This window comes from Triplophysa dalaica, chromosome 20, assembly GCF_015846415.1.
Source record: "Triplophysa dalaica isolate WHDGS20190420 chromosome 20, ASM1584641v1, whole genome shotgun sequence".
NCBI lineage: Eukaryota > Metazoa > Chordata > Actinopteri > Cypriniformes > Nemacheilidae > Triplophysa > Triplophysa dalaica.
Genome location: NC_079561.1, coordinates 19,735,488 through 19,763,099, shown reverse-complemented (window position 1 = coordinate 19,763,099; position 27,612 = coordinate 19,735,488). Strand labels below are relative to the sequence as shown.

Below are 27,612 nucleotides of genomic sequence, written 5' to 3'. Positions count from 1 at the left end.
GACTGGCACATTCCTCACGCATGTGTGTTTGTACTCCACCACCTGCTGGCCGCTTGAACAACTGCGGACCGCAATCTGTGATGTCTGTCAGAAAGACTCCAGTCATGTCTTCTTCATATCATTGACATGTCTTCATTTAGAACATCACTCCTAATCTGCGAGTTTCACGTCTGCTCATAACAGCAGAATGTCTGGCCGTGCTTAATATATATTATATATCAAAACGCATACATATTTGAACCATTTACAGAAATGTTCATGGGTAAATTTCAGTTATGTGATGATTTGAATGTAAAATCACATCCCACATATTTAAATGTAAATCCTATTTAAATCTGTGTGTGTGTGTGTCAGTCATTCTGACAGATGAGGAGGTGCAGAGGAAGAAAGATCTGATCCTGAAGAGGAAGGAGGAGGAGGCGGCACGGGAGGCACGGAGGCCTCGTCTGAACGATGAGCAGACACAGATCATCAACAGCCTGGTGGAGGCACATCACAAGACATATGATGACTCCTACTCTGACTTCTCACGCTTCAGGGTCAGTCACGCTCAAAACACCCATCAGCATTTAAACAAACCTGCTAGCGTTATCTTAGCATCTCTACTGTTATCATGCTAGTGCTCTCATCAGTCATTGACTCAGACAGGGAGGTTTGTATCATGTAAATGTTTGGCTGATGTCTGATGTGTGGACGGATGTTCGTTAAAGAAATCAATAAGAATAGATATTGTATGTGTGTAGCCTCCGGTCAGAGAGGGTCCCGTCACCCGCAGTGCCAGTCGGGCCGCGTCTCTTCACTCGCTGTCTGACGCCTCATCAGATTCATTCAACCATTCACCAGGTAACACACACACACACATGCACAAATATGCACACACACGCAAACACGCACAAAAACAATCACAAACAGACACGCAAATACACACACCTACGCAAACAAACAAACGCACACAAACGGTCACGCAAACACAAATGCACACAAACAAACAAACACATGCAAACACAAACAAGGACACACAAATGCAAAACACGCACACACAAACACGCATGCAAACACACAAACAAAAACACACGCACAAACAGCAAAACACAGACAAAGACGCATGCAAACACACACATGCAAATGCACACACAAAAGCATACACGCAAACGCAGACAGACATGTAAACGCGCACAAACACACACACTAACACGTGTCTATCCCTTCAGAACCAGCGACAGCAGGTGACACACAAATTTCTGGTCATGCTCTGCATGCAAATGAACAATCATTTCTTTTTCCTGTATTCTACTGGTGAGTGTTGTCTTCTGATGTTCTCTCTCTCTCTCTCTCTCTCTCTACGGCTGTAGAGTCTGTGGACACAAAGCTGAACTTCAGCAGTCTTCTGATGATGTATCAGGATAACGGTGGCAGTCCAGACTCTGGTGAGGACGATCCCTCTCGTCTGTCCATGCTGCCACATCTCGCTGATCTGGTGAGCTACAGCATTCAGAAAGTCATTGGATTCGCCAAGATGATCCCCGGATTCAGGTGACTCTCGACTGAACGACATAACATAATGGACGATTCAAAGTTCTGCTCAGGCTAGATACAAGTGTCTCCCAAATGCATCATTGAACAGTCCAGCTATACATTTAACCAACCTGATTGAAGACTTTATGACAGGGCTACTCAAAGTCCAGACTCCGGTCCGGATCCGGACCCGGAAGGAATTAAATCCGGACGTGTATTAAAAACTAATTTTGAAACAACCAATTGTCCGGACCTTTGACTTTCTCGTGAATTCAGATTTGGACCTTTGAAAGTAGACTCTGAGAAGCCCTGCTTTATGATGTCATGAAGCACACAAGCTTCAGTTCAGTGTCTGCTTCTCAAGTGCAGTCTGAGGAACTTTAATAGATGATGCCCGTCGTCTAGGTAACCGCTGAAGGTTTCCTACATTTTATTCCTCATCCGTGTGTTTGTGTGTCTCAGGGACCTGACGGCAGAGGATCAGATCGCTCTAATGAAGTCCAGTGCTATCGAGATCATCATGTTGAGATCCAATCAGTCCTTCAGTCTGGAGGACATGAGCTGGAGCTGTGGAGGACCAGACTTCAAATACTGCCTCAATGATGTCACCAAGGGTAAAACAAACACACGTCTATATAAGGACACACTGAAGTCTGCTGGAGGATCACAAGTGTTCAATCATTTAGCTCAATGTCATGTCAGGAAACTCGTTTCCTGCACACAGTGTTCAGTGTCTATACTGTATGTGTACTTACATCATTGACAAGATGCTTATTATTAAACTAACACGAGTGATCATAGACATTGTGTTTATTATTCAGACCTGTTCTCATGAAGTTATTTCACATAATAGATGTTTACATGGTTTTGACCAACACCAAAGTCATTCACAGATGTTCTCTCCTCTGTGTGTGTGTAGCGGGTCACACTGTGGAGCTGTTGGAGCCACTGGTGAAGTTTCAAGTGGGTCTGAAGAAACTGAATCTTCATGAAGAGGAACATGTGCTGCTCATGGCCATCTGCCTGCTGTCACCAGGTGTGTGTGTGTCTGTGTATTTGTGGGTGTGTGTGTACATGGGTGTGTCTCTGTGCTTGTGTCTTTGTGCTTGTGTCTGTCTGTGCACGTGTGTGTGCATGTGTGTGTGCATGTGCATGTGTTTGTGTGTGTGTGTGTGTGTTTGTGTGTCTGTGTTCCTGTCTCTGTGCGTATGTGTGTGTGTCTGTGTGTCTGTGTGTCTGTGTGCTTGTGTGTGCATGTGTTTGTGTCTGTGTTTGTGTGTTCATGTGTGTGTGCATGTTTGTGTTCCTGTCTCTGTGCGTATGTGTGGGCATTTGTGTGTCTGTGTGTGCCTGTGTGTGTGTTTGTCTGTTTATGTGCCTGTGTGAATGTGTCTGTGTTTGTGTGTGTGCATGTGTCTGTGCATGTCTGTGTTCCTGTCTCTGTGTCTGTGCGTATGTGTGGGCATTTGTGTGTGTGCGTGTGTGTGCCTGTGTATGTGTGTGTGTTTGTCTGTTTTTGTGTGAATGTGTCTGTGTTTGTGTGTGTGTGTGTGTGTGTGCATGTGTCTGTGCATGTCTGTGTTCCTGTCTCTGTGTGTGTGCGTATGTGTGGGCATTTGTGTGTGTGCGTCTGTGTGTGTGTGCCTGTGTATGTGTGTGTGTGTGTGTTTGTCTGTTTTTGTGCCTGTGTGAATGTGTCTGTGTGTGTGTGTGTGCATGTGTCTGTGCATGTCTGTGTTCCTGTCTCTGTGTGTGTGCGTATGTGTGTGTGTTTGTCTGTTTTTGTGCCTGTGTGAATGTGTCTGTGTTTGTGTGTGTGTGTGTGCATGTGTCTGTGCATGTCTGTGTTCCTGTCTCTGTGTGTGTGCGTATGTGTGGGCATTTGTGTGTGTGCGTGTGTGTGTGTGTGTGCCTGTGTATGTGTGTGTGTGTGTGTTTGTCTGTTTTTGTGCCTGTGTGAATGTGTCTGTGTGTGTGTGTGCATGTGTCTGTGCATGTCTGTGTTCCTGTCTCTGTGTGTGTGCGTATGTGTCTGCGTGTGTGTGCCTGTGTATGTGTGTGTGTGTTTGTCTGTTTTTGTGCCTGTGTGAATGTGTCTGTGTTTGTGTGTGTGTGTGTGCATGTGTCTGTGCATGTCTGTGTTCCTGTCTCTGTGTGTGTGCGTATGTGTGGGCATTTGTTGTGTGCGTGTGTGTGCCTGTGTATGTGTGTGTGTTTTGTCTGTTTATGTGCCTGTGTGAATGTGTCTGTGTTTTGTGTGTGTGTGTGTTGTGTGCATGTGTCTGTGCATGTCTGTGTTCCTGTCTCTGTGTGTGTGCGTATGTGTGGCATTTGTGTGTGTGCGTCTGTGTGTGTGTGCCTGTGTATGTGTGTGTGTGTGTGTGTTTGTCTGTTTTTGTGCCTGTGTGAATGTGTCTGTTGTGTGTGTGTGCATGTGTCTGTGCATGTCTGTGTTCCTGTCTCTGTGTGTGTGCGTATGTGACTGCGTGTGTCCCTGTGTATGTGTGTGTGTGTTTGTCTGTGTTTTGCCTGTGTGAATGTGTCTGTGTTTTGTGTGTGTGTGCATGTGTCTGTGCATGTCTGTGTTCCTGTCTCTGTGTGTGTGCGTATGTGTGGGCATTTGTGTGTGTGCGTGTGTGTGCCTGTGTATGTGTGTGTGTGTTTGTCTGTTTATGTGCCTGTGTGAATGTGTCTGTGTGTGTGTGTGTGTGTGTGCATGTGTGTGTGTGTGTTTGTCTGTTTTTGTGCCTGTGTGAATGTGTCTGTGTTTGTGTGTGTGTGTGTGCATGTGTCTGTGCATGTCTGTGTTCCTGTCTCTGTGTGTGTGCGTATGTGTGGGCATTTGTGTGTGTGCGTGTGTTAGCCTGTGTATGTGTGTGTGTGTGTGTTTGTCTGTTTTTGTGCCTGTGTGAATGTGTCTGTGTTTGTGTGTGTGCCTGTGTATGTGTATGTGTATGTGTATGTGTGTGTGTGTGTGTGTGTGTGTTTGTCTGTTTTTGTGCCTGTGTGAATGTGTCTGTGTTTGTTTGTGTGTGTGTGCATGTGTCTGTGCATGTCTGTGTTCCTGTCTCTGTGTCTGTGCGTATGTGTGCATGTCTGTGTTCCTGTCTCTGTGTGTGTGCGTATGTGTGGGCATTTGTGTGTGTGCGTGTGTGTGCCTGTGTATGTGTGTGTGTGTTTGTCTGTTTTTGTGCCTGTGTGAATGTGTCTGTGTTTGTGTGTGTGTGTGTGCATGTGTCTGTGCATGTCTGTGTTCCTGTCTCTGTGTGTGTGCGTATGTGTGGGCATTTGTGTGTGTGCCTGTGTATGTGTATGTGTATGTGTATGTGTGTGTGTGTGTGTGCTTGTCTGTTTTTGTGCCTGTGTGAATGTGTCTGTGTTTGTGTGTGTGTTTGTGCATGTGTCTGTGCATGTCTGTGTTCCTGTCTCTGTGTGTGTGCGTATGTGTGGGCATTTGTGTGTGTGCGTGTGTTAGCCTGTGTATGTGTGTGTGTGTGTGTTTGTCTGTTTTTGTGCCTGTGTGAATGTGTCTGTGTTTGTGTGTGTGCCTGTGTATGTGTATGTGTATGTGTATGTGTGTGTGTGTGTGTGTTTGTCTGTTTTTGTGCCTGTGTGAATGTGTCTGTGTTTGTTTGTGTGTGTGTGCATGTGTCTGTGCATGTCTGTGTTCCTGTCTCTGTGTCTGTGCATATGTGTGGGCATTTGTGTGTGTGCGTATGTGTGTCGGTGTGTCGGTGTGTCTGTGTGTCTGTGTGCCTGTGTATGCGTTGTGTGTGTGTTTGTCTGTTTATGTGCCTGTGTGAATGTGTTTTTTATTTGTGTTTGTGTGTGTGTGTGTGTGTGTGTGTGTGTGCATGTGTCTGTGCTTGTCTGTGTTCCTGTCTCTGTGTCTGTGTATGTGTGGGCATTTGTGTGTGTGTGTGTGTCTGTGTGTGCGTATGTGTGTCTGTGTGCATGTGTGTCTGTGTGCATGTGTGTCTGTGTGCATGTGTGTCTGTGTGCATGTGTGTCTGTGTGCATGTGTGTCTGTGTGCATGTGTGCCTGTGTGCATGTGTGTCTGTGTGCATGTGTGTCTGTGTGCATGTGTGTCTGTGTGCATGTGTGTCTGTGTGCATGTGTGTCTGTGTGCATGTGTGTCTTTGTGCATGTGTGCGTGTCTGTGTATGTCACATCAATGTCTCCTGTAGCTCATCAGCATCGGGTATGTTCCCCCTGTAGATCGTCCGGGCGTTCAGGATCACGCACGCATCGAAAGTCTTCAGGACCGGCTGTGTGACGTGCTGCAGGCGTACATACGAATCCATCACCCCAGCGGCCGTCTCGTGTACGCCAAGATGATCCAGAAGCTGGCGGACCTGCGGAGTCTGAACGAAGAGCACTCGAAGCAGTACCGCCTGTTGTCCTTTCTGCCCGAGCACAGCCTGCAGCTCACACCGCTGGTGCTGGAGGTGTTCGGGAGCGAGGTGTCCTAGCCTCCGCGAGCCCCCCGGAAGATTCCGGAGCCCACCGCACAGACGCTCGGTGCGGCACAGCAGAAGTGATTCTCACTGCGGGGGACTGAAGGGACGTAAGGCTGGTGCACAGTTCTGGATTCCTCTCTAAGCTAAAGGGAATTTCGAAAGGAATGTATTAATAATACAGCTATATATATATCAATACATAAACTAATATTTATATTTAACAGAGAGTTTGTATGAAACGGGCAGGTGATCCTCTGTTGTAATAGGATTAGCAGGCTCTTCTAGTTTAGATGAGCGTGCGTGTGCGTGTGCGTTAGGGGTTGACCAATTTGCCATTTCCTTCAAACAATGACCATGGTTTTACTAGAGTTGATGTGTAGTAAACAGTGGATTGATTTTCATCTTTTACATCAAGCTTGAACTGTGTTTACTGTATGTGGTTACCATGCTTTAACTGTAGTAACCATGTTTGGTTTTATTTATAGTAAAATCATGGTTAATTTTCATAAGGAATGATTGATATAATGACGATTTTATCACGATAGAATTCGAGATGCGTTACATGAGCACTCAATCCACTAAAGGGGATTTATACACATACATTACCTGTCAAAGTTTTTGGACTTCTTGATGCGTAAAAAAAGTCTTAGTTCTGTTTTACATCATGTCAGATCAGACTCAACCAACTCTGATCTGGTCAACTCAGACTCATGATTACATCATCTTATCTTACACTTGCTTGTTTTCTAGCTAAATGACTCTCTGTAGATTACTGTGGTCATAATAACGTTTGGTCAGGTGTATTTGTCCAAACCTTTCCCCGGTAGTGCATGTGAATATAATCAATGTCAGGCCTTTCATAACACTTCAGTTAATCCAGCGGCAGGGTCGTGTTTATAATCAACCCGATTTTAAGACATGTATTGGTCGACCACTGATGCGCACGCTTGTGTTTCGTGAGTAAATGTGTCCACAAGAGACGCACACATTCAGATGAGAGCAGAGCGCCTGACCTGTAAGTCTGATGTTTGTATAGATCGGATCGTAAATGACCACAAGAGAGCGAAACCCCCCGAGATTTACTGCTCATAACAAAGCCACATGGCCGCTTCAGTCCCACATCAACGTTTAGTTCTGGACCTCCAGTCTGAAACTAAACCTCCTACACGCCTGATATCATCTTCACATCAGTCCAGTTTCAATATGAATCTGCTGCTAGTGCACAACTTCGATCATGTTTATCAGAGATCAAACTTCTTTAGCATAAATGAAGCGTGGATTAGAAACCACACACGTAAGAATAATGTTTGCTGCGTATAATGTAAATGAAACTGTGTGTAGGTTAGCAGGTTCTCCGCTGCTCTCTTGTGGTCGTGAGCTGTAAATACCACTGACTCGTATCGTCTCTGTACATATGTCTCATGAACAGAATAGGCTTCACGCTATGACAAATAATCAGCTAAAAGAAGCTTGGGAGAAATATGCAAGTATGACGTTTTCCTGCGTTTTCCTTCAGAAGACGCCGGCTTTTACGACTGTATCTATCTTTAATGCTTTTAGGTGCAAATATCACGTTGATTTGTATTGTTCTAATGACTCTTGTTGCTTACGTTTTGTACGGATTTGGACACATCAAACTGGACATTTTTTTATTTTTTTGCAAAGACATCTCAACCAGTCTGCTGCTTACGGCTGCTTCTGCGGGCCGAGACGAGAAACCAAGCTATAAACCGGTGCTTTCATCACTACAAACGCTGCCTCAAAACATCCAAACACACGCACTCACACCAGACGGAACGCGCAAAGGACCGTCCCAGCTTTAACATGCCCTCCGCCATCATGGCAGAAAGTTTCTGGCCGTATTTCATTTTAGCGGACGGACGTTTGCGATGGACTGAATGTTGATCTACTGGACAAACACAGGATGGATTGGCTTGCAAGTATCATGTATATACCAGTTCCGATAAGCTTCTGTTGGATTCTGATCGTTTGAAAGCGAAATATGTTTCTACTGTCAGAAGATAATCACATACTGGCTCAGTTGTTGTCGGGTGGGAAACATGTTCCTGCCCTACAAACACCCCTTTAGGTCCCCGGAAAACAGTCGACTGGAGCGCGGCTGGATCACTCGATGAGGGAACGACACTAATAGCCTCCTCCGTCTTTTTCGAGCCATCAGAATGACACGTTGGGCTCTCCTTCAGTCCGTCAGTATTTTATTCAGGTTGTTTTAGATGTACAGGTGAACTCTTCTGGACGCTTTATGCACTTTGGATCAGTTGAATATGACCGCTTTGGTCAGCCGGAAGCTTGCGCATCACAGAACTCACAGATACTGCCGAGAGGAATCACATCAACTTCATTCACTCGTTCAGACGGTTTATTTTCTCCTCTGTGCCATTTCTGTTGGCGTCTGTGTTGGATGTTATTGGCAGCAGAACGAAGCTTTGGCTTCAGTGATGTCAGGCTTGGTTCTGCTGCTTCACGGCTAGACTGAAGAAATCCCGTCGTCTCAAAGGTCTCATGTACACACCTGCTGGTTCTTCGGCACAGATTTTGAAATGAGCAAATTTTATTTGTGCATTTGGGGGCCGCTGTGATCCACAGAGAATCAAAGCCTCTAGCTACAGGAAACTTTTCCAGAAGCTTAGAAGTTGGTCGGGTGGATTTCTTGAGTCTAGCTGAGGCGCGGGCGACTTGTATAAGGGAAACACAAACCCCCAGGTGCCGTTGTTAACCAAACTGAACTACCTCTCTCATACACACATGTAAGCATTACTCCATTCCGTGTTTGTTTGTTACAAATCTCCTTTATTTTTGAAAGAAACACTAAATCCTTATTTATTCCTTGCCGATTCAAATGCTGGACTGTTTACCTCAGATATCTCCGTTTAAGCCTTCGGTTAAGACAGCGCCGCAAACCACAATATCCCCAACATCACTCTCGTGCCAACAACACACCTCGTTCTCAGCACGCATGTCTCCAAAGATAAACATTCTGTCTTCTTTCATTCATCCTCGTGTCATTTTAAACCCGCGCAAGTTTCTTTCTTCTTCAGAACACAAAAGATGTCGGTAACCAAACAACATTGAACTCCATTGATGTCCAGAAGAGCACTGGGACATTTCTCGAAATATCTTCTTTTGTGTTCCCCTGAAGAAAGTCTCACAGACAGATTTACAACCACGTGAGGAGAATAAATGTTGACAGATGTTTGAATGCAGATTGTGTTGAGAATGTCTCGTAAGCTTGAGATGTTTTGGTGACGTGCGTGTGGTGTCCGAACGCGTGATGATGGGAGATGTTTCTGCTAGCATGAGCGCTAGTCTTTGTCAGTATTCATTCTTTTCATATTCAGAAGCATTGACAGCTAAAATGGCTAATCCCAAAGTATACATAATAAGCTAGCTCTGTTAGGTACAATTAAAAGCAGAATGCAAAGTCTGTTTTACACTCACACGTATGACGCTTTTCATGTGTATATACATTCTTACTGCTATTACATGTTACAGTTCATGACATACAGCCTGCTCTCCTTCTACTGCCTGCAGTCTCTTTCTGAATCATGTCCGGATGTAATTTGTTGTTTTGTACAGTCAGACGTACGTCTCTATTTAGAAAGGTCTGTCTGATGAATCTGATCATAAGGTGAGTTTAGTTAAGTTGTAGAGTAGAGGACATCATCTGTAAACACCAGTGTTGGTTGAGTTACTCTGAAAAAGTAATGAATTACTAGTTACTAATGACATATTCAATAGTGTAATTAGATTACTGTACAAATGACTCTCTCCAAAAAATATTTCATTACTAATTACTTTCTATATCCTACAACAACCTTGATGAGTTCAGTGATTCAAGTATAGACACGAAACGGCTTTAATTCCTTTAAATAAATAATAAATAAATAATTCTTATTAACCGACCAAAGTATACAAATATGAGAACATTAAAGCATACTTTTCAAAGTTAGACTTATAAATTTCATGTCTTTTCCACTATTGACAGAGTATATTACACAGTATTTAGTTCAATTACATCAGAAGTAAATGTAATAACATTACAGAAAAAAATGTGTAATCCCTTACTTTAATTTTTCAAGGGAAAAGTAATTAAATTACAGAAATTAATGAATTAGTATTTAGTAACACCCAACACTGGTAAACACCCCGACCAACTCTTTCTGCTCCTCTCTCTGCTGTGTTCTCATCCAGTTTCTCTCCGACCGACAGACCGCACACACGGGTGCGTACACATTCACCACCAGCATTTACTTTACCGACAATTGTACTCACGTCACGTGTCACGTTGTGATTTTTGAGGATTTGATCAGACTGAATCTTCACTCAAGAGACTGTCAGGTCATCCTCTTGAAACAGACACATCTTAAGAACCTCCGTGTGCCTCCACCCCAAAGCCTTAGTTTGAGATGGTGTCATCATTACAATGTACGATTCATAGAAACATGAAGCCTGATGTGTTTGCTGTCATTGACATCCGCTGTCAGACTGAACGCTTGGGATTTAGAAATGATAAAAACTAAATGTTTGAGTCTGACTGTGGATCCAAACAACAAACAGGCCATGAGAAGCTTTTGGAATGAGGTGCCTTTATTCTGAATGTTTAGTAGCAGTTTTGCTTTACCATAATGACATTTAATGGCAGTTTGTGGATCGTTGGGCTACATAAGACACGCAGAATTGAGATATGAGAAGAGTGACCTCAGATAGAACATGTTTCTATCACAGATGAATTGTGATCTCAGTAACAGGAGTATTTTGGGATGAGCTGGTGTAAGATCACCGTTGACGATCCTCGTCTGTTTTTATCACTACCGTACAGTTTCTTCTGCTCATCTGTGTTTACTCAGGAACTACGTTGGCGCTCTCCACAGGAGACCCAGATCATTCAGAGAACTGTAGATCAGATTTCAAAGATTAGTTCATCCAAAAAAAACACACATCATCTTTTTTCATTTCCTCTCACCCCTCATCATTTTATAAATCTACTTCTCATAAAAGCGTTGAAGAGTCTCTTCAGTTTGGAAACATCTCATGCTGTGAAAACACTTCACAGTTTCTTTCATTCAAAGCTGGAAACACTGATGTAGAGTTTCATTGTTGAACTGTCAGGCCGCGGATGTTATTTGGTCTGTACGGTTGTTCACGTGGAGCAGGACGTCCTGCCGTTTATACCCCGTTGCATTAGTGTTGATGTCTCTCCCCTTGAATGTTCCTTACGCATTTGTTTTCTGCATTCTATGTAGTCGATGAGATGTTTTAAGAAAAATCTCCAATAAACAGCTGTACATACTGATGCATAACCTGTGACTCCGACTGAATCAAACATCAGATGGATGTGGGACACGGTTGAATGAATTTTCAGGGCTTTAAACACTTTTGAGAGGTTTCATATAAAAATGTATCATCGGCGACAGCATCTCTTCAAGCTAAAAGAAAATACACTGGTTTTTAAAAAGATTTTCTAAAAACAATAAACACGCACAGAATTCCTGACCTAGTTTGTTATAAACTCATGCACGAAATAGTTCAAACATTTTGGAAATTGGGTTTTAAACAGGTTTAAGAAGTTTACTGGGTATGATGGGTCGGTTCAACTCAACTGTGGGTGATCTGATACTAAAATACAATATTCAAATGAAAATTAAATGCTTTATTGTCACTCAACCATATACAGAAGTGCGACCGTAGCTGAAAACTTGGATGCAGTTCCCACCAACATGGCATAAGACAGAATTGTAGATTACAAGTTACTAAAAAATTACAATACTTTACAATAGACATTTTACTGTACACATTTACACGATAAACATTTCCTTGCAAGTGTTTAACTATAGTATAACAAAATACACATCATTTGTATATAACTACATAGCAGCAAATGTACACATAATGTCTGTGATGGATTGAACAAAGTCATGTGGATAACGTGGGCAAATATGCTCTTCTAGACAACGTGAAATTAAAAATGTAATTCAGAAAGAAGAAATCAAAGAATGGCAGGGGAGAAAGGATATGGATAACAAACTTATGGGTCAATTTCTTGAATTTGAGATGTGTACATAATCTTAAAGCTGAATAAATAAGCTTTCTATTTGGAAGAATAGGACAATATCTGGCTGAGATACAACCGTTTAAAACTCTGGAATCTGACAGTGCAAAAGAATCAAAATATTGAGAAAATTGCCTTTGAAGTTGTTAATCAGGGGCACTGTAGCAGGCCATCAACTCACAAAAAAGAGTTTTCATATATTTAAGGTAGGAAATTCACAAAATATCTTCATGTAACACAATCTTTACTTCATATCCTAATGATTTTTGGCATAAAAGAAAAATCGATAATTTTGACCCATACAATGGTATTTTTGTCTTTTTCTAAAAATGTTCCCGAGCTCCTTAAGACTGGTTTTGTGATCCAGGGTCACATTTATGTCATTTTCCCCCCACTTTAAATTATTACACTTCAAGATAGCCTTGGTTTTTGTGTGTTTTTTTTTTTTAAGCAAAATACGAAAAATGCAAATGCAGATCTTTTCACGCTCTTTTATCATATTTACAAACAGTGCCAATAATTCTTCAGGCGCAGAGACTGAATGGTAAGTGGGAAAATGTTTGCGATTGTGGGATTTTGTTACAAACAAATCATGGTCCACAGTTTCTAGGTATGATATACTTTACGTTGTAAAAATTAAGTTTTAAGAGTAAATTGGTAAGTGTTGAGGTTATTTAGGGGGTCAAATGGATGCACACATGTATTATTAAGCACTTTTAACATATTTACAATTGCAATGCAATACTTGGATCTGACTGTGAGGAACTGGTAAAGAACGGCCGAGTTTTGACAAAAAACGACGTGAGATGACAAACACAAGGTTAAAGGAAAGAACCATCTAGCAACATTCCTGACTGATGGGAGGTCCGGGACATGACTGTGGTTCCGCTCCAGTCCAGCGGGCGGCGCAAACGCAGCGCGTGCCACAGAAAACAGCACGTGAAGACAAAGCAGCTGCTGCGCTCACTTTTAACAACAGTGTGTTCGTTTTGTAATTTATGTGATTCGTATTTATTTCTAGCTTGCTGTAAATTGTGTTTTAAAAATCTACAAATGTTTTATATAAATGAGTGACATTATTTCATAAGAAAAAGTTTAAATGATCGAAGCTCCTCATATTAAAATTGAGTTTTGCGGTGTGTGAATATTCTATGTTGTGTTGAGATGTCCATGATGATGGTGCAGGTGGATGTGATGTGCTGTAAATCAGTAGGAACTGATCTGTCTATGCTGGATATTGATGATTTGATGACAGAAATCTGTCAGCTGAAGAAAGAGGTGAAGTTACTGGAGACAAAACTCAGAGAGAGAGACCAACTCAACAGAAAGGTTTGGACACATTAACATTCATGTGTATGATGTCTATAAATGTAACATTGGTCTTCAAACTAGATTAAATGTATCAAAGCACTGAAATGTATGTTATTTTCAGGATGTATGTGGTGTTTCTCTCTGTGACTTCACTGATCAAACATCTCCAGATCTTCTGCTTTCTGTCTGTAATGAAGAGCAGAAGACATCAGTGAAGCTGCTGGACTGTGAGATGGAGCTGAAGACACAAATCAAAGAAGAACAAACAGATGATAGTGATGTGATACATTTAGGTAAATCAGACTTTACTCACTTTTACTGGAAAACTTGATATAGTTTGCTCATCTGCAATACATCTCAGAGAAGTCTGTAATACGTCTGCTAAAGATCTGGAAAACATCTGGTGTGTAAAAACTTCTGCTAAACATCTTAGAAAGAAGAGTTCTACGTCCATTTTATATCATAAACATATTACAGACATCTTCTAGATAGATTTATATATGACGTCTGACAGCAGACGTCTCCGAGACGTATTGCAGATGAGCAAACTTTGTCTTGCAGATGTAAATGCAGACGCCAAATAGACCGAAGTCAGATAAAGTGTTCTATCAGGTGCCTAAAAAGGTACAACACAGTCATCTTGATATAACCTTAAAGATAATTTACTAACTTAATAAAATGCGTGCTTGCTGGTGCTCCTTGGAGCATGTAAAGAAGATAACTTCAAGTCTTGTTCACTGTTCATTTTAGACCTGATGAATGTGAAGGAGGAACGTTCAGAACCCAATCAGGAGGAAAACTGCTTGATGCCTGAGAAGAATTCCGCAGCAGAAAATTCTCAAAGAACAGCGCACATTGATTCTGTCACATGCTCTCAGTGTGGAAAGATCTTCACTCGTAAATCAGACCTTCTCCGGCACATCAGGATTCACACTGGAGAACGGCCGTACACGTGTGAGCAGTGTGGAAATGCTTTCGTTCGTAAATGCCACCTTAAAAGACACATGAGTATTCATACTGGAGAAAAACCTCACAAATGTGAGCGGTGTGGAAATTCTTTCATTCGTAAATGCCACCTCAAAGTGCATATGAGAATTCACACAAGGGAAAAACCTTACGGATGCTCTGGGTGTAGAAAGACCTTCACCCTGAAGTCCGACCTTAATAAACACACCAGAATTCACACAGGAGAAAACCTTACACATGCCGTCTGTGTGGACAGAGTTTTGCGAGGTCAAACATTCTGAAAGAGCATCTTATGTGTCATTCTGGAGTGAGATAATTCAGTGTTAATAGTGCACTACAGCATTAATTGCTGCGAATCACCTGACAAGAATCAGCTTCTGACGAAACAAAGACGTCCACGTGAAAACATCTGACTCTCAGACTGTTTAAGATCTCAAAGATCTAATTTGCTAAATGTCTTAAATGATAAAGTTTCTCCTGGTTTGACAAAAAATATTCAGAAAATGTTTTTGCAATTCTCCAAAAACTTTTGCAAGAATGTCAATTCAACAACTTATTTTATCAAAGTGCTGTGCAACCAGATGCCAGTGAATAAGAGATTGTTCAGTTGAAATGACTGTGTTTTATGATGAGAGTGTTTGAGCTCATCTAAAATCAATCCTGTTATACACAGTGAGACATTGTGAGGATATGCCAAAGTTTGACAGAATGTAAAGTGTTGAATATTTCTGAGTTTCGTGTGAAGCATTCAAAGCAAATGATCTAGATTTTCATAAGCAGAGCTGTTTGTTATGTAGTGTTTTTCTAAGTCTCTTTCGCGCTCTTGAGAGGTTTGAAAGCGCTCCTCAACTGTCATGTTTAACGGTCAGACAGGAGTTTCGCCGCTTGCAACTGTTTTAAGTTCATATATTACACGGCTAGCCGGAATGCTTGATTCTGATTGGCTAGTCACGACGTTTGCATGTTCATTATTCCCAGATAACAACCTCTCAAAACTTTCAACATTTTGACAAGTTTTTCAACTAATTAAATGTAAATATATATTTCGCGTCGGGTCCTGATCACACTGAAGGGGCTTATTTCTGCGATAGCAACCGGCTGGATGTACGTCCTTACATAATGTTGATTTCAACATTTTTACAGTTCTTATTATAATTTCTTCACTCCGTGTTTAAGACTTTAATCTAGACGTTGTTCTCATTTTTTAAACGTTACATCATGTAAAGTACGTAATATGACGCCATGCTGTGCGTCTCAGAGAAGCAACGAACGAGTTCGCTCAAATAAAATGGCAAAGCTTGACACATTCTTAACCTGTAACGTTATTCGTATTTATTTATTGTTTCACGACGCCATGCTTTCTATGCATTCACGAATCCTGATCTGTACAGTTCGTTCTCTAAAATTAATTGTTCATGTTAAATACTTAAGCCAGTAGGTGGCGAAAATGAGTCTCTTATACAAACGACAAGAAAAGTTGATCTTAATCCAGTGTGTGGAATACTGAATATGATTTTATCAAGTGACTCGCGTGAAGTATTGTGTGATTGACATGTCTTTAGTTCATAGTGTGTGAGAACCGCTTCCAGAACTTCGTCAGTCTTTAGCGATTGATGATTGGCTCTTTTTGCTGGAAGTTGTTTACCAGATTGTGCATCTGGTTACTGTTTTTGATCTTTAATAAACTTTTCGTTTGCCTCATTTATATTAAAATAACGGGCATCTTGTTTATATTTGCTTCAGTCTCGACGCTGTGACGCAGTATGTTCTCGTAGGTTTTAGCGTTTGAAATGATACAGCACAAGAAGAAAGAGCAGATCACAGCCTTAACACCAGTAAGTGTTTATGGCAAGCCGAATTAGCTTTTAATAATTCTCAGGACAGAAATGTTTCATATCAACAATGATATTTCTAATAGTAATAATCTATATTTTTTATATCAGTAATTAGATTTTCACTCGCAGAAATGTGTATTCTTGATATAAAAAGTATAATTTCAACTAGTAAAAATTCCTGATATCTGTAATTGCATTTTTACTAGTTAAATATCACAATAGACTGCCGTTAAAATTCAATTTCGGATATCAATAATGAATTTCTTACATGTTAAAAATCTTATTTCTGATGTCAGAAATAGCATTCTTACTAGTTTAAACCTTATTTTTTGTGTGTTCAGGATGTAGAAGACACGCTGCTGGACTGTGAGATTGAGCTGAGAACAGAAATAAAAAAGAACAGACTCCAGAACACTTGAATCGCAGAAATATGCTGAAACGACGGAACCATTGTTGGCTAACTATGCTTTTGGGAAACGCACCCCTGTACGACAAAGACACAAACACTTAAATAGTTTCATGTCATAATAATCATAATGATTTTCTCTGTTCTTTTAGACCCGATGAGCTGAAGGAGGAAAGTTCAGAACTGAACGAAATAGAGGAGAAACACCATCATTTTATAACCGAAGGAGAATCTCTAAACTGCTTGAAGACTGAGAATTTCTCACTAGAAAAATTCCCACGAGTAGCCGACAAAGATTCTCTTATGTGCTGTCAGTGTGGAAAGATCTTCACTCTTAAATACAGTCTTCATGTGCACATGAAGGTTCACACTGGAGAACGCCCTTACTCGCCTCATGTCTGTTCCGTCTGTGGAAAGGCCTTCGCATACATCTCTTATTTTAAAGAACACGAGAAAGCACACACAGGTAAGTCATCACCTATGTGCTCCGAGTGTGGCAAAACCTTCACAACGGCTGGAAATTTAAAACGGCATCAGAGAATTCATACGGGACGGAAACCTTACAAGTGCTCTAAGTGTGAAATATGTTTCGCTCAGGTAGAAGGCCTACAAAAGCACGAGAGACTTCACAAACAAGAGAAATCAATCCACTGCATCTCGTGTGGACGGAGTTTTAAAAAATCAAGACAACTTAAGACTCACAAGAAGACGTGTGGCAAAGAGAGCAAAGTTAACCATCAGAGAACTGTTCAGACCAGAAGATTCCCAACACCTTGTGCAGTAGGTTGATTGAAAAACTACTGATTAAGTTTGTCCCTGTTTGACAAAAATAATCAGTATACTGATTAAGCAGAACATTTTTGTTGTCATGTTTAATCAGCAATGTTAATATTAAATATCAATTCTCAATTTAAATCAATTCGGTGTTTATATCAAAGTGCTGTGCAACCTGTCAGTGAATAAAAGGTTTGTCCAATTTGGGATCTTGGAATGTTGAAGTGTATTAACTGATTGTTTTTAGAGGAGCTAATATAATTCACAGTCTGCATTTTAAAATCAATTATTAATTATCGTGCAACTCTATACATTACTTTTTTAAACCCGCGTTTTCTGTTGTTTTCCCTGCGCTGATGGTTCTCTGAGGCACTTTCGCGCTCTGACAAGATTTAAATGCGCTCCTCCTACTCAACTGTCATTAATAACGGGCAGACAAGTGAAGCAGGACACCGCTGACTGCAGTTTAAGGTTTGTGTTGAAACCATTTCTAATCTTTTAAGACTTAAATCAAGTCGACGGTTAATCTTTCATATCTGTCAAAACTGGTTAATACTGGAATATGAAATATTGGAAGTTATTACTCCTCGAATACGCGTTCAGTGACGGATTTGTACATTTATTCGATATTAAAACGATATTAAAAATATAAGTTTGAAATAAATTTAAAGAGCATCAAAACGTCGTCCTTATTTGTTAATTCGTGATTGCCTTGATTTACAGTAATGTATACATATTCGAAAATCGAAACAATATACACTCTTTTTTTATCGCGTCGGTTATTTATCAATAGTTAAATAAACGGAAGAAGTCGCGTACTAAGCAATATCGCCTACTGAAGGAAACACAAACAAACACTGTGAAGTGTTTTTTCTATTTTTAAACGAACGAATACTGACAGTTTAATGATACAGACAGTGCGTGACGCTGTAGTCCAGCAGGAGGCGCTAACGGGCCGCGTGTCAAAGAAATCCTCCTCAGAAAACAGCACGCGAAGAAAGAGCTGCTCGCAGTAAGTGTTCCGTTTAACCTCATTTATGTGAGTCATACTGGTGTTCGTTTTCTCGTAACTTGATGTATTTTTACCGGACGTTGTATAACCTTGAGATGATATCGATGTTTTAGTCCACGTTTAACAGATCGTCTTCTTTCTGTTTGTAATGAAGAGCTGAAGCAGAAGACATCAGTGAAGCTGCTGGACCGCGAGATGGAGCTGAAAACAGAAATCATAGAAGAGAAAACAGACGAAGCCGATTTGATATATTATGGTATGCATCTTCCACAAACACTACATCACAGTTAGTGCTCGGTGCATTTTTTTATTGTGATGTACAGATCATCAATATTTTCTCTGTTTATTTTAGATCTGATGAAGGTTAAAGATGAAAGTTCGGAACCGTATGAAATGGAGGAGCGACCTCATCATCTCATAACTGGAGAAGAATCTCTGAGCTGCTTGAAAACTGAAAAGAATTTGTCACCAAATACATCTGAAATAGCAACAGACAAAGAATCTCATATCTGTCCTCTGTGTGAAAGGATCTTCACTCGTAAATACAACCTTAATGTGCACATGAGATCTCACACCGGAGAAAAACCTTACAAATGTGAGCAGTGTGGAAAGAGCTTCACTCGGAACCACCGGCTTCATAAGCACGCGAGAATTCACGCTGGAGATGACACTTACAATTGTGACCAGTGTGGAAAAGCTTTTGCTCAACAGCAGCTTCTTCATGCGCACATGAGCAGTCACGTCGAAGAAAAACCATGCGCGTGCGACCTGTGCGGAAAGATCTTCACTCGAAAATATGAGCATAAAATTCACATGAGATCTCACACTGGAGAAAAGCCTAACAAATGCGAGCAGTGCGGGAAGACCTTCTTTCGTAAGTCCGACCTCAACGTGCACGTAAAAGTTCACAGTGGAGAAAAACCTTACAGGTGTCACGAGTGTGGAAGGAACTACGTTCACAAGTTCGATCTGAAAATGCACATGAGAAATCACAGTGGGGAGAGGCCCTTCAGATGCGATCGGTGTGGAAAGACCTTCACTCGAAAGTCAGACTTTAAAGTGCACATGAGGATTCACACCGGAGAAAAACCTTACAAATGTCATCACTGTGAAAAGACCTTCGCCCATACGTCCGACCGTAACGCTCACATGAGAGTTCACACTGGAGAGAAGCCCTACACGTGTCATGAGTGTGGAAAGAGCTTTTCCTGGGCGGCCAACCTAAAAGAGCATCTTCTCTGTCATTCAGCAGTGAAATCGTTTCAGTGTGCACAGTGCAGTAAAACATTTGTTTCTGCAAGTAACCTGAAGAAGCACCTGATGGTTCATACAGGTGTGAAGCCGTACGTCTGCTCTTTCTGTGGAAAGGACTTTGCGCGGATCTGCTATTTCAAAGAACACGAGAAAACACACACGGGTGAGACACCGCACGTGTGCGTCGAGTGTGGCAAAACCTTCATCACGTATAGTCATTTGAAGCGGCACCTCAGACTTCACACTGGAGAGAAACTGTACACGTGCTCTCAGTGTGGAAAGAGTTTCACTCGAGTACAAGCCCTGCGGGGGCACGAGAGACTTCACTCCGAAGAGAAATATTACTGCTCTTGTGGACGGAGTTTTAAAGAATCAAAACGTCTGGAGGTTCACAAGAAAAGGTGTAGTATAGAGAGTAACGTTCATCCTCAGGAAACTTTTAGGCCAGAAGATTCCTGAGATCAACTACAGTGATGACATGAATTCAGTCGTGTTAAAGGGGTCACATGACACGGCTAAATCGAATGTTATGGTTTGTTTTAGATGTAATGTAATGTGTATACATGATTTAAAGTTAAAAAAGGCTGTATTTTCCACATACCGTGCATGTTTGTATCTCCTCTTTGCTCCGCCTCTCTGAAACGTGCAGATTTTTAACAAAGCTCATGGCTCTGAAAAGCGAGGTGTGCTCTGATTGGCCAGTTAACCAGTCTGTAGTAATTGGTCGAATACTGCAAGCATGTGAGGGAAATGTAACGCCTCTGACCATATTTGGAACATCAAATTGTACAGACAGGTGATAAAATGTCATCGGTACTTCCGCATATAAATCCGAGCGCGAATCTGATCCAGAAAATGAAGATGATCAAGCCGATTCATCAACTTTGCCAGCTCGACTTGAGCAGGATGTAAAGGATTGCTAGGGTTTTATTAAACAAATATTATGTTAATTAGTTCAAAACTATATCTAACTGTTTTACCTTTTATATACGACGTTATAAAGACTATAAACAATCAACCATATACATCATACAGAGTTTGTGAGAGATAGAAACAAGCTCACTTTACAGCAGGGAATTGTTACAATAAATAACGAGACGAGAGCACATTGGCCCTTCTGATCAACCAGTGTTACACCACATCTCGTCTCCACTCAACAAAGACAATGAACCCAAAATAAATACTAAATAAAAAGACATTATAAACAACACATTTGTTGCCTCTAGTTGGAACATAATTACTGAATATCAGGACTTATGTCTTTTTTCACGTTGCGCACGTGTCTGCATTTGCAGATCACAAACACACGACAAACAGCGCTAGTCCGTAGCAAAGTCTTTTACAATGAAAATATATGTTAAAATGAGATTTACAAGTACGTCCACCTCACTTGCGCATACATTTGGGCGGTCTCAGTCAAGTCATACCACGAAATGACTTACATTCGTGGGGGTGTGGTGACATGAGGTGTTTCAGGCAGCTCTGGATGAGCATTCGCTTTTAGATAGAATTCATCTTTTGTTCGCACACTTTAATTTGTGCAATTGTACGTGTCTAGTACATGCATGGGCAACTTATAACACACCAGAGACAGAAAAGCACATATTCGCTGCATATGACCCCTTTAATATTTTATCAATGTTTTTGGGTGATTTCTTCTGTACGTTAAAGGGATCGGGTTGTTTGTGAATGAAAGCACATACACTATTTAATGTGTGCGTTTACATCTGTAAGATCTGTATATAGTTAAGTGCTTGCTCGTCTCTGAAATGTGACCAATCAAATAGACATCTAGAAGAATTTTGATTGAGAATGTATGTGAAACAGATTTTTCTAAGACCTTTTCCAGGTCTTTAGCAGGCATATTCATTCAAACGTGTGTTATATATCATATGCAACAACAGTTTGAATCTAATAAGAAAATGCTGGATGTTGGCAAATTATTGTGAAAAACATATTTTATTTTTAACATGAGTGCTGTTCAAATAATTTCCCTCACTCTGTTAACGCTGTTTTCTATGTTAACGGATAAACTGCTTTCCATTCAATAGTTCAATTTAAACCCCCCCGGAAGTTGCAGTCGTATTTTTACGCATTTCCGAGTGAAATGGAATTTTGAATGATAAAAATATTGGGCGTGGCTTTTGTCTTTCTCTGTGATTTAATTGGATGTATAAAAACAGCCTTTGCATTTTGAAATGAAACTGACAGTTGAGGGGGAGGAGTTAACCCACGGCTCGCTCAAGCCGTCTAACATACGTCATCTATGAAGGATAGTTATTATAGGATGGAAGTGCATTTTAGGTTTTAACTGAAGATCATGAGGTCATATGATTTTCTAAAAGAGAATGACCCACATTGATAAACTATTTACAATGAACGCTGCAATATTTCATGAAAAAATAGGCAGTGTCATTTTCTACTTCACTGGGACTTTAAAGTCAGATCCGATTATAATAGCACGTTGTTGAAAATGTAAAAAGAAAGTATTATTATTTATCAAAGTTACATTTTAAATCTTATACCTGAACCGTGTGAATCAATGATTTCTTTTAAAGTTATCTTTTGTAGCCAAGTTTTGTTAGTCGCTTTGCACCTCCTTGATCTTTTAAATCTGTACTCATGTGGTTGTGGAAATAATCTTAATAAAGAAAATACAGTCAGAGACCAGAGTTTTTCTCTTTTCCAAGGGAGGTTCACGCTCCGATTTTTCTCCAGCAATGTCTCCCACGATTAATAACGGACGGTTCCTTTGTTTTGTTACTGACATTCTTCTAAATGTCTTCTTTTGTGTACATCAACAATTTAATTTATACAAGTTTGGAACAATCTGAGGTTGAGTAAATGGTGACAGAATTCATTTTTTTTGTCTGAACTGTCCCTTTTATACAATCATAAAAAATACAATCTACAAAATTATCATGACTTAACAAATGACCAAGAATACTAGTTTAGACCGTTCTTCTAGACGTGTGGTATCAGCAGTCTTTCTGCATTTATGTTGGTCAAAAGCGGGGTTCAGACTGTACGATTTTGGGCTCTCTCAGACGGAACATGACAACCATGGTGATTTCAGTGGTTGTGGCTCCTAAAACGCTGGTCCTACATGATCGTACAGTGAGAGAGACTGACGGCCGATGTCAGGGTCTTGTGATCAAAGACTGTCTGCGTTCATTTTCTAGCAGTGTCAATAATTTAGCTTAATCCTTGCAATTAAATTTAAACGCCCACGGAGGCGAAAAAATTAAAAGATAATGGGCTAAATTGCTCCCTTCCGCTGCCACATCTTCTTTTTTTCCACCACACATGAAAAGCACAACTGCCCAAGAGTGATTCATGTTGCTATGTTTGTTTACAACTTGCGCTGTTGTCTAAAATTGATCGTAAAGTGTACATGCATGTCGTACCAAATTTGACATTACCATGTCGCGCAGAGGGTCTGATCATGATATTATAAGATCGCTGAAATCTCAAGTCTCTCGCAGGCCTAAAATTTAAAAGATGTTAAACAAAATGTAAACACCGTGTCTACACCGTATGCGACAAAAGACATTAGAAACGCATTAGAACCCATTATAATTTTCAATATTGTACATACAGGATGCGGCGACCCACAACTAACCCATTAAGAGCAAGCAGGTGATCATTTGGCATCGCGCCTGGTGTGGACAAGGTGTAAGTCTTAAGAAATTGTTGTTACATTGTAACATATGTTATGAACTTAAAACAGCTGCAGGTAAAGACTTTGCCCGTTCAACATTACATTTATATTTATCCATTTAACAGATGCTGTTATCCAAAGCGACTAACATTGCATTATACTATAAATTTTGCTTCTGACTATGTGCAATCCCCTGAGATCGAACCCATGACCTTGACATGATTAGCGCCCTGCTCTAACCACTGAGCTGCAGGAAAGCTGACAGTTTCAAATCGTAAATTAAAATCATGTATTTTTATTCTTCACTGCAATTAATATCAATCAAACTGCAGTTGGTTTGTTTTGATTGAAGCCATAATAACCTAATACAGCTAACTAACACAATAAAACACAGTTAAAACATGATTTCCAAAAACGAATTCATGTTTGATTGTTTTGTAACCAAACTCTTCAAATATAACACATTCACTCTTTATGAAAATGTATTTCCCATCCTTTTAAATAAGTCAAGTTAAATGGTTAATATTCATACATTTGTATTCAAAAACCAGACAAACTTTATGTAACTGATTCCAGACTGCGCATCCAGTTGGCTGTATCTACTCAAAACACTTTGGTCATCACAAGATGGTACCACGGTGCAAAAAGTTGTATTTATCGGTCCGGGTTGCCCAGCACGTTGACAAAACCAGTTTCTAAAATCACTAGCAGTTTTAGAAAATCACAACAGAAGGTTGTTTGGATCTTCGGGTCTGAACAGTTCTCTAAGGATGAACTTCGCTCTTCTTGCAGCACTTCTTCCTGTGAATCTCAGGACATATTGATTCTTAAAAACTCCATCCACACGAGGAGCAGCGGTGAGATTACTCTTTTTGTGAGTGAAGCTCTTTCCACACTCATCACATCTGAAGGCCTTTTCTACTGTGTGAATTCTCGCGAACACGTCAAGTACGGACTTTTGAGCGAAGGTCTTTCTGCACCGATCACATCTGTGAGAGTTCTGTCTAGTGTGAATTTTAAGGTGCGTGTTCAGATTGTGTCTCCTGTGAAGTCTTGCATTTTGAGTTCGTATTTGCGAGTGAAGATCTTTCCCCACTGATCTCACGTAAGAGAGTCTTTTGCTGTCGCTTTTTGAGATTTTTTGGGTGACAAATTGTTCTCTGTGTTCAAGCAGCACAGAGATCCTTCTCCAGTTATGAGATGATGAGGTCACTCCTCCGTTTCATTCAGTTCTGAGCTTTCTTCCTTCACCTTCATCTGATCTGAAATGAACAGAGAAATATGAAAGTGTAAAAATTGAACTGAGCCCCTTAGAAATTATAATTACAGTCGGGCTGCTGGATTTATAGACAACATAAGCGCATGCACGAGGCCTACAATCTTGACACGTCAGCGACGTCATACGTGACGACTTCAACATCTCTTAAGATAAGGAACAAAAAATTATATTTGTTAGCATTCACTATATAAAGTTTGTGTGAATGACACTTGTGGAAACCAAGGAGGTTTTCATTTTATGTATTTGGCAGACGCTTTTTTCCAAAGCGATTTACATTGCATTATACTATACGAATGTTTCTAAGCATGAGCAATCCTTGGGATCGAACCCATGACCTTGGCGTTGCTATCGCCAGACTCTAACCACTGAGTAACAGGAAAATAAATGCACAGATTCATTCAGATTGGTGTATTGATTACTACTGAACATACAGTATTTTACTATAGTAACCATGGTTCTTCTGGCTGTCATCCAACGTAATAGGTGCATAACCGCCACCTCCTGCTCCGGGGTGTGGATTCTAGATTCTATCTATTAACACAGTCTCCCTTATAAAAATAAAAATCTCACTTGCCCATTTGATCAAACACTCGAAATATATTTCTTGAACTCCATCCTTCTGCACTTCTTCTATCATTCCAATCCTTTCTTGGTTATACTCGTTACACTCAAGAATACAGCTTTCCTGTAGCTCAGTGGTTAGAGCATTGCGTTAATAACGCAAGATTGTGTGTGGGTTCGATCCCAGGGGATTGCAAATACCTATGTAAAATGTATAGGATAAAGCAATGTAAGTCGCTTGATAAGCGTCTGCCAAATGCCTATATGTAAATGTAAATGAATCACATGTGACATTGTTTCCTCCACTTGACATTTATCACAACGTCCATTTGCATATGCTTTCCTATTATTTGTAACCATGGTTTAAACGTTAGTTTCCAAATATAACCATGTTTTTTGGCATCTATAATTGTCGTAATGGAACAGCAATAGCGTGTAAGATCAAAAGGACTTACACAATAGAGAACACGAACACAAAATGAAAACTCCTGTGACACGTGGTCTGTTGCGTCTCCTGCTGGACCGGAGGCTGTGACGTAGAGGCTGTTTGTTAGGAGGCTCAGTCTGAGTCCAGCACATTTGCTGGTTCGTTTTAAAAGTATTAAAAGAAAAACGGAGTCTCGTAATTGTCTAAATCGGGTAACAGTCGTCCCACACAAACAGTGGAGCATGTCATTGTGAGGCATATAGTAGTGAAAGAGCTCAACTTGTTGAAGATCTTAAAGAATTGAAAGTCAAACTAACAATTAAAGAATGATTTCAAAGTGCACAGAAAGAATCTAAATATAACCTATTTCATGAAGGTTTCTGAGAGAGTCGCGTTTGTTACATAGAACTTAAGGTTGCTAAATATACATATGTATAAAGGTTTATAAGGAAATATACATACATTCATTTTTAAGATTATGAAGTTTGGTAGTATTTTCTACTTAATCCTCCTTGGTCTTCACACTCCATCCCAGTAGGTGGCGGATATGCGCCAAAAGCTGGTTTGCCAGCTTCCATTAAACAAAAGAAACGAAGAAAGCCGCCGCATCACGCTCCAGTCCAGCAGGTGGCGCTAACGCATCACAACAGCGCGTGAAGAAAAGCACATCGGCGCGAGGTGTTGTGTTTATTGTGTATTATTTGCTTGATATATACACGTGTTTGTTTTAAATCGTGAAACCTACACATTGTGAGAAGCTTTAAATTGTTTCAGACTGAGTAACTTCAGAAAGCTTTTTTCCTCGATTTAATAAAGAATTGTTATACTCTTTTTGAAGTCCTTAACTTATTTCCTTAATTTCTAAGTGAATATCATTTATTACCATTTGCAGTGCTTAAAGGTCTTTGTGTTCGAATGGGTTGTATAGTTTTGAATGAACTGTACAGTGTTCATCTTTTTATTCTTACGGATGCTTTTACTGTACATGACCATAGGTGGTAAGTTCAGACCAGGCCATCCCCACACACTTCAAAACAAACAAAAAAAATCAACATTCAGTGAATCTTTTCCTTTTCTGATGCTTTGTATGTTGTTTTTGACAATCTTTTGTTTTATTTCCCTTAGTGTGCTTGAGTTGGCGTGTGATAATTCCTCTACACCACTGGATGGCAGCACCTCTAAACATCTGGACTTGAACTAAGACTGGTAAAATGATATTAGCAAGCGTACATGAATGATTTGGCATTGTGTGCTCTATACGAAAAGAAAACATGTATTCCATAATGGAATGTGCTTGATCTTTCTTTTTCAGTGTTGTTCATAAATCAGAAGTAACATCAGTTGTGGTCAAAAGTTTCTATAGCCAATGGTTGATGGATGAATCAGGTTTAATTCTGAGAGACCAACATCTAATGATGCATCAGGTGAAATGCACTGTACATCCCTCCAGAAAAGAGATTTCCTAGAATGAGCGTGAGTCTGGAATTTCTGACGGATGAAAGCTCTATAGAAGGTGTGACATTCCCTATATCAGCGTGAGGTCTTACAGTAACCGTCTCTTAAACAGCCAACGGAGACGACATGATGAGCTCGACTCGCTTTAATTCTCAGCCAACATTATACAAGCATAGTCACAGGCCGTTCTGGAATACTTGATTCTGATTGGCTGTGTAATTGACCTGCAAGTAGCTGCAGGGCTTCTTTTTCTCGCATAAAAAAAGACTTTACAATCTAATCATTATTTTACCCCGAACGCCCCGTTCACAGCTGTAAATAAATGACTGTGGCCGATTAAAGCCGTTTGAAAAAGTTTAGAGCTGTGATCTGAAATTTTGGATCTGAATGAGAACATAAATCAGCAGGTCACTTAAAATAATGATTTATAGTTGTCGGGTGTGATTTTATGGTAAATGTCAGTCTGACATCATTAGACTCAACACAGGGTACATAAAGTGACCTGTGATTATATGTTTTTAACAGAGATGGCGATAGAGAGCCACAAATTATGCATTATTACTACATAAACTTCACAGAAGCTGATTGTTTCCTGTGACTGTTTTCATTTGTGTGCACTTTATCA

At 40.4% G+C, this 27,612-nt stretch overlaps 2 protein-coding genes and 1 long non-coding RNA gene across 11 annotated transcripts in view; all 3 read left to right on the top strand.

The window, feature by feature from the left end:
• Window positions 1–11,297, top strand: part of vdra (vitamin D receptor a) — a 45,436-nt gene extending 34,139 nt beyond the window's left edge. For all 3 annotated transcript variants that reach the window (XM_056732409.1, XM_056732408.1, XM_056732410.1), the window contains 6 exons: window positions 355–539; window positions 744–843; window positions 1,353–1,533; window positions 1,978–2,129; window positions 2,435–2,551; window positions 5,735–11,297. In XM_056732409.1, coding sequence (XP_056588387.1) covers window positions 355–539; window positions 744–843; window positions 1,353–1,533; window positions 1,978–2,129; window positions 2,435–2,551; window positions 5,735–5,988 — 989 coding nt within the window. In that variant the 3' untranslated portion in view covers window positions 5,989–11,297. The remainder of the gene's footprint in view (window positions 1–354; window positions 540–743; window positions 844–1,352; window positions 1,534–1,977; window positions 2,130–2,434; window positions 2,552–5,734) is intronic.
• A 3,324-nt stretch (window positions 11,298–14,621) lies between these two features.
• Window positions 14,622–22,269, top strand: LOC130408903 (gastrula zinc finger protein XlCGF57.1-like). Of its 7 annotated transcripts, XM_056732396.1 has the most exons (7): window positions 14,622–16,158; window positions 16,500–16,644; window positions 16,717–17,030; window positions 17,162–17,809; window positions 18,253–18,350; window positions 18,505–18,606; window positions 18,703–22,269. In XM_056732396.1, the coding sequence occupies exons 6-7, from the start codon at window positions 18,546–18,548 to the stop codon at window positions 20,061–20,063; spliced, it is 1,422 nt and encodes a 473-aa protein (XP_056588374.1). In that variant the 5' UTR covers window positions 14,622–16,158; window positions 16,500–16,644; window positions 16,717–17,030; window positions 17,162–17,809; window positions 18,253–18,350; window positions 18,505–18,545; the 3' UTR covers window positions 20,064–22,269. The 7 variants fall into 7 exon arrangements, with proteins under 7 accessions (XP_056588374.1, XP_056588377.1, XP_056588376.1 ...); XM_056732399.1 differs by having other exon boundaries at window positions 14,622–15,427; window positions 16,067–16,158; window positions 17,162–18,606; XM_056732398.1 differs by lacking the exon at window positions 18,253–18,350 and having other exon boundaries at window positions 17,162–17,344.
• A 4,154-nt stretch (window positions 22,270–26,423) lies between these two features.
• LOC130408927 (uncharacterized) lies at window positions 26,424–27,612 on the top strand. Its single transcript, XR_008904798.1, has 3 exons — window positions 26,424–26,530; window positions 26,658–26,738; window positions 26,845–27,612. It is a non-coding gene; the product is annotated as an uncharacterized LOC130408927 (long non-coding RNA).

Coding starts and splice junctions, on each gene's coding strand:
- LOC130408903 (XM_056732399.1), top strand. CDS start 18,546: ATGGAGCTGAAAACAGAAATCATAGAAGAGAAAACAGACGAAGCCGAT. Junction 18,607..18,702: donor AGCCGATTTGATATATTATG/GTATGCATCTTC, acceptor TGTTTATTTTAG/ATCTGATGAAGGTTAAAGAT.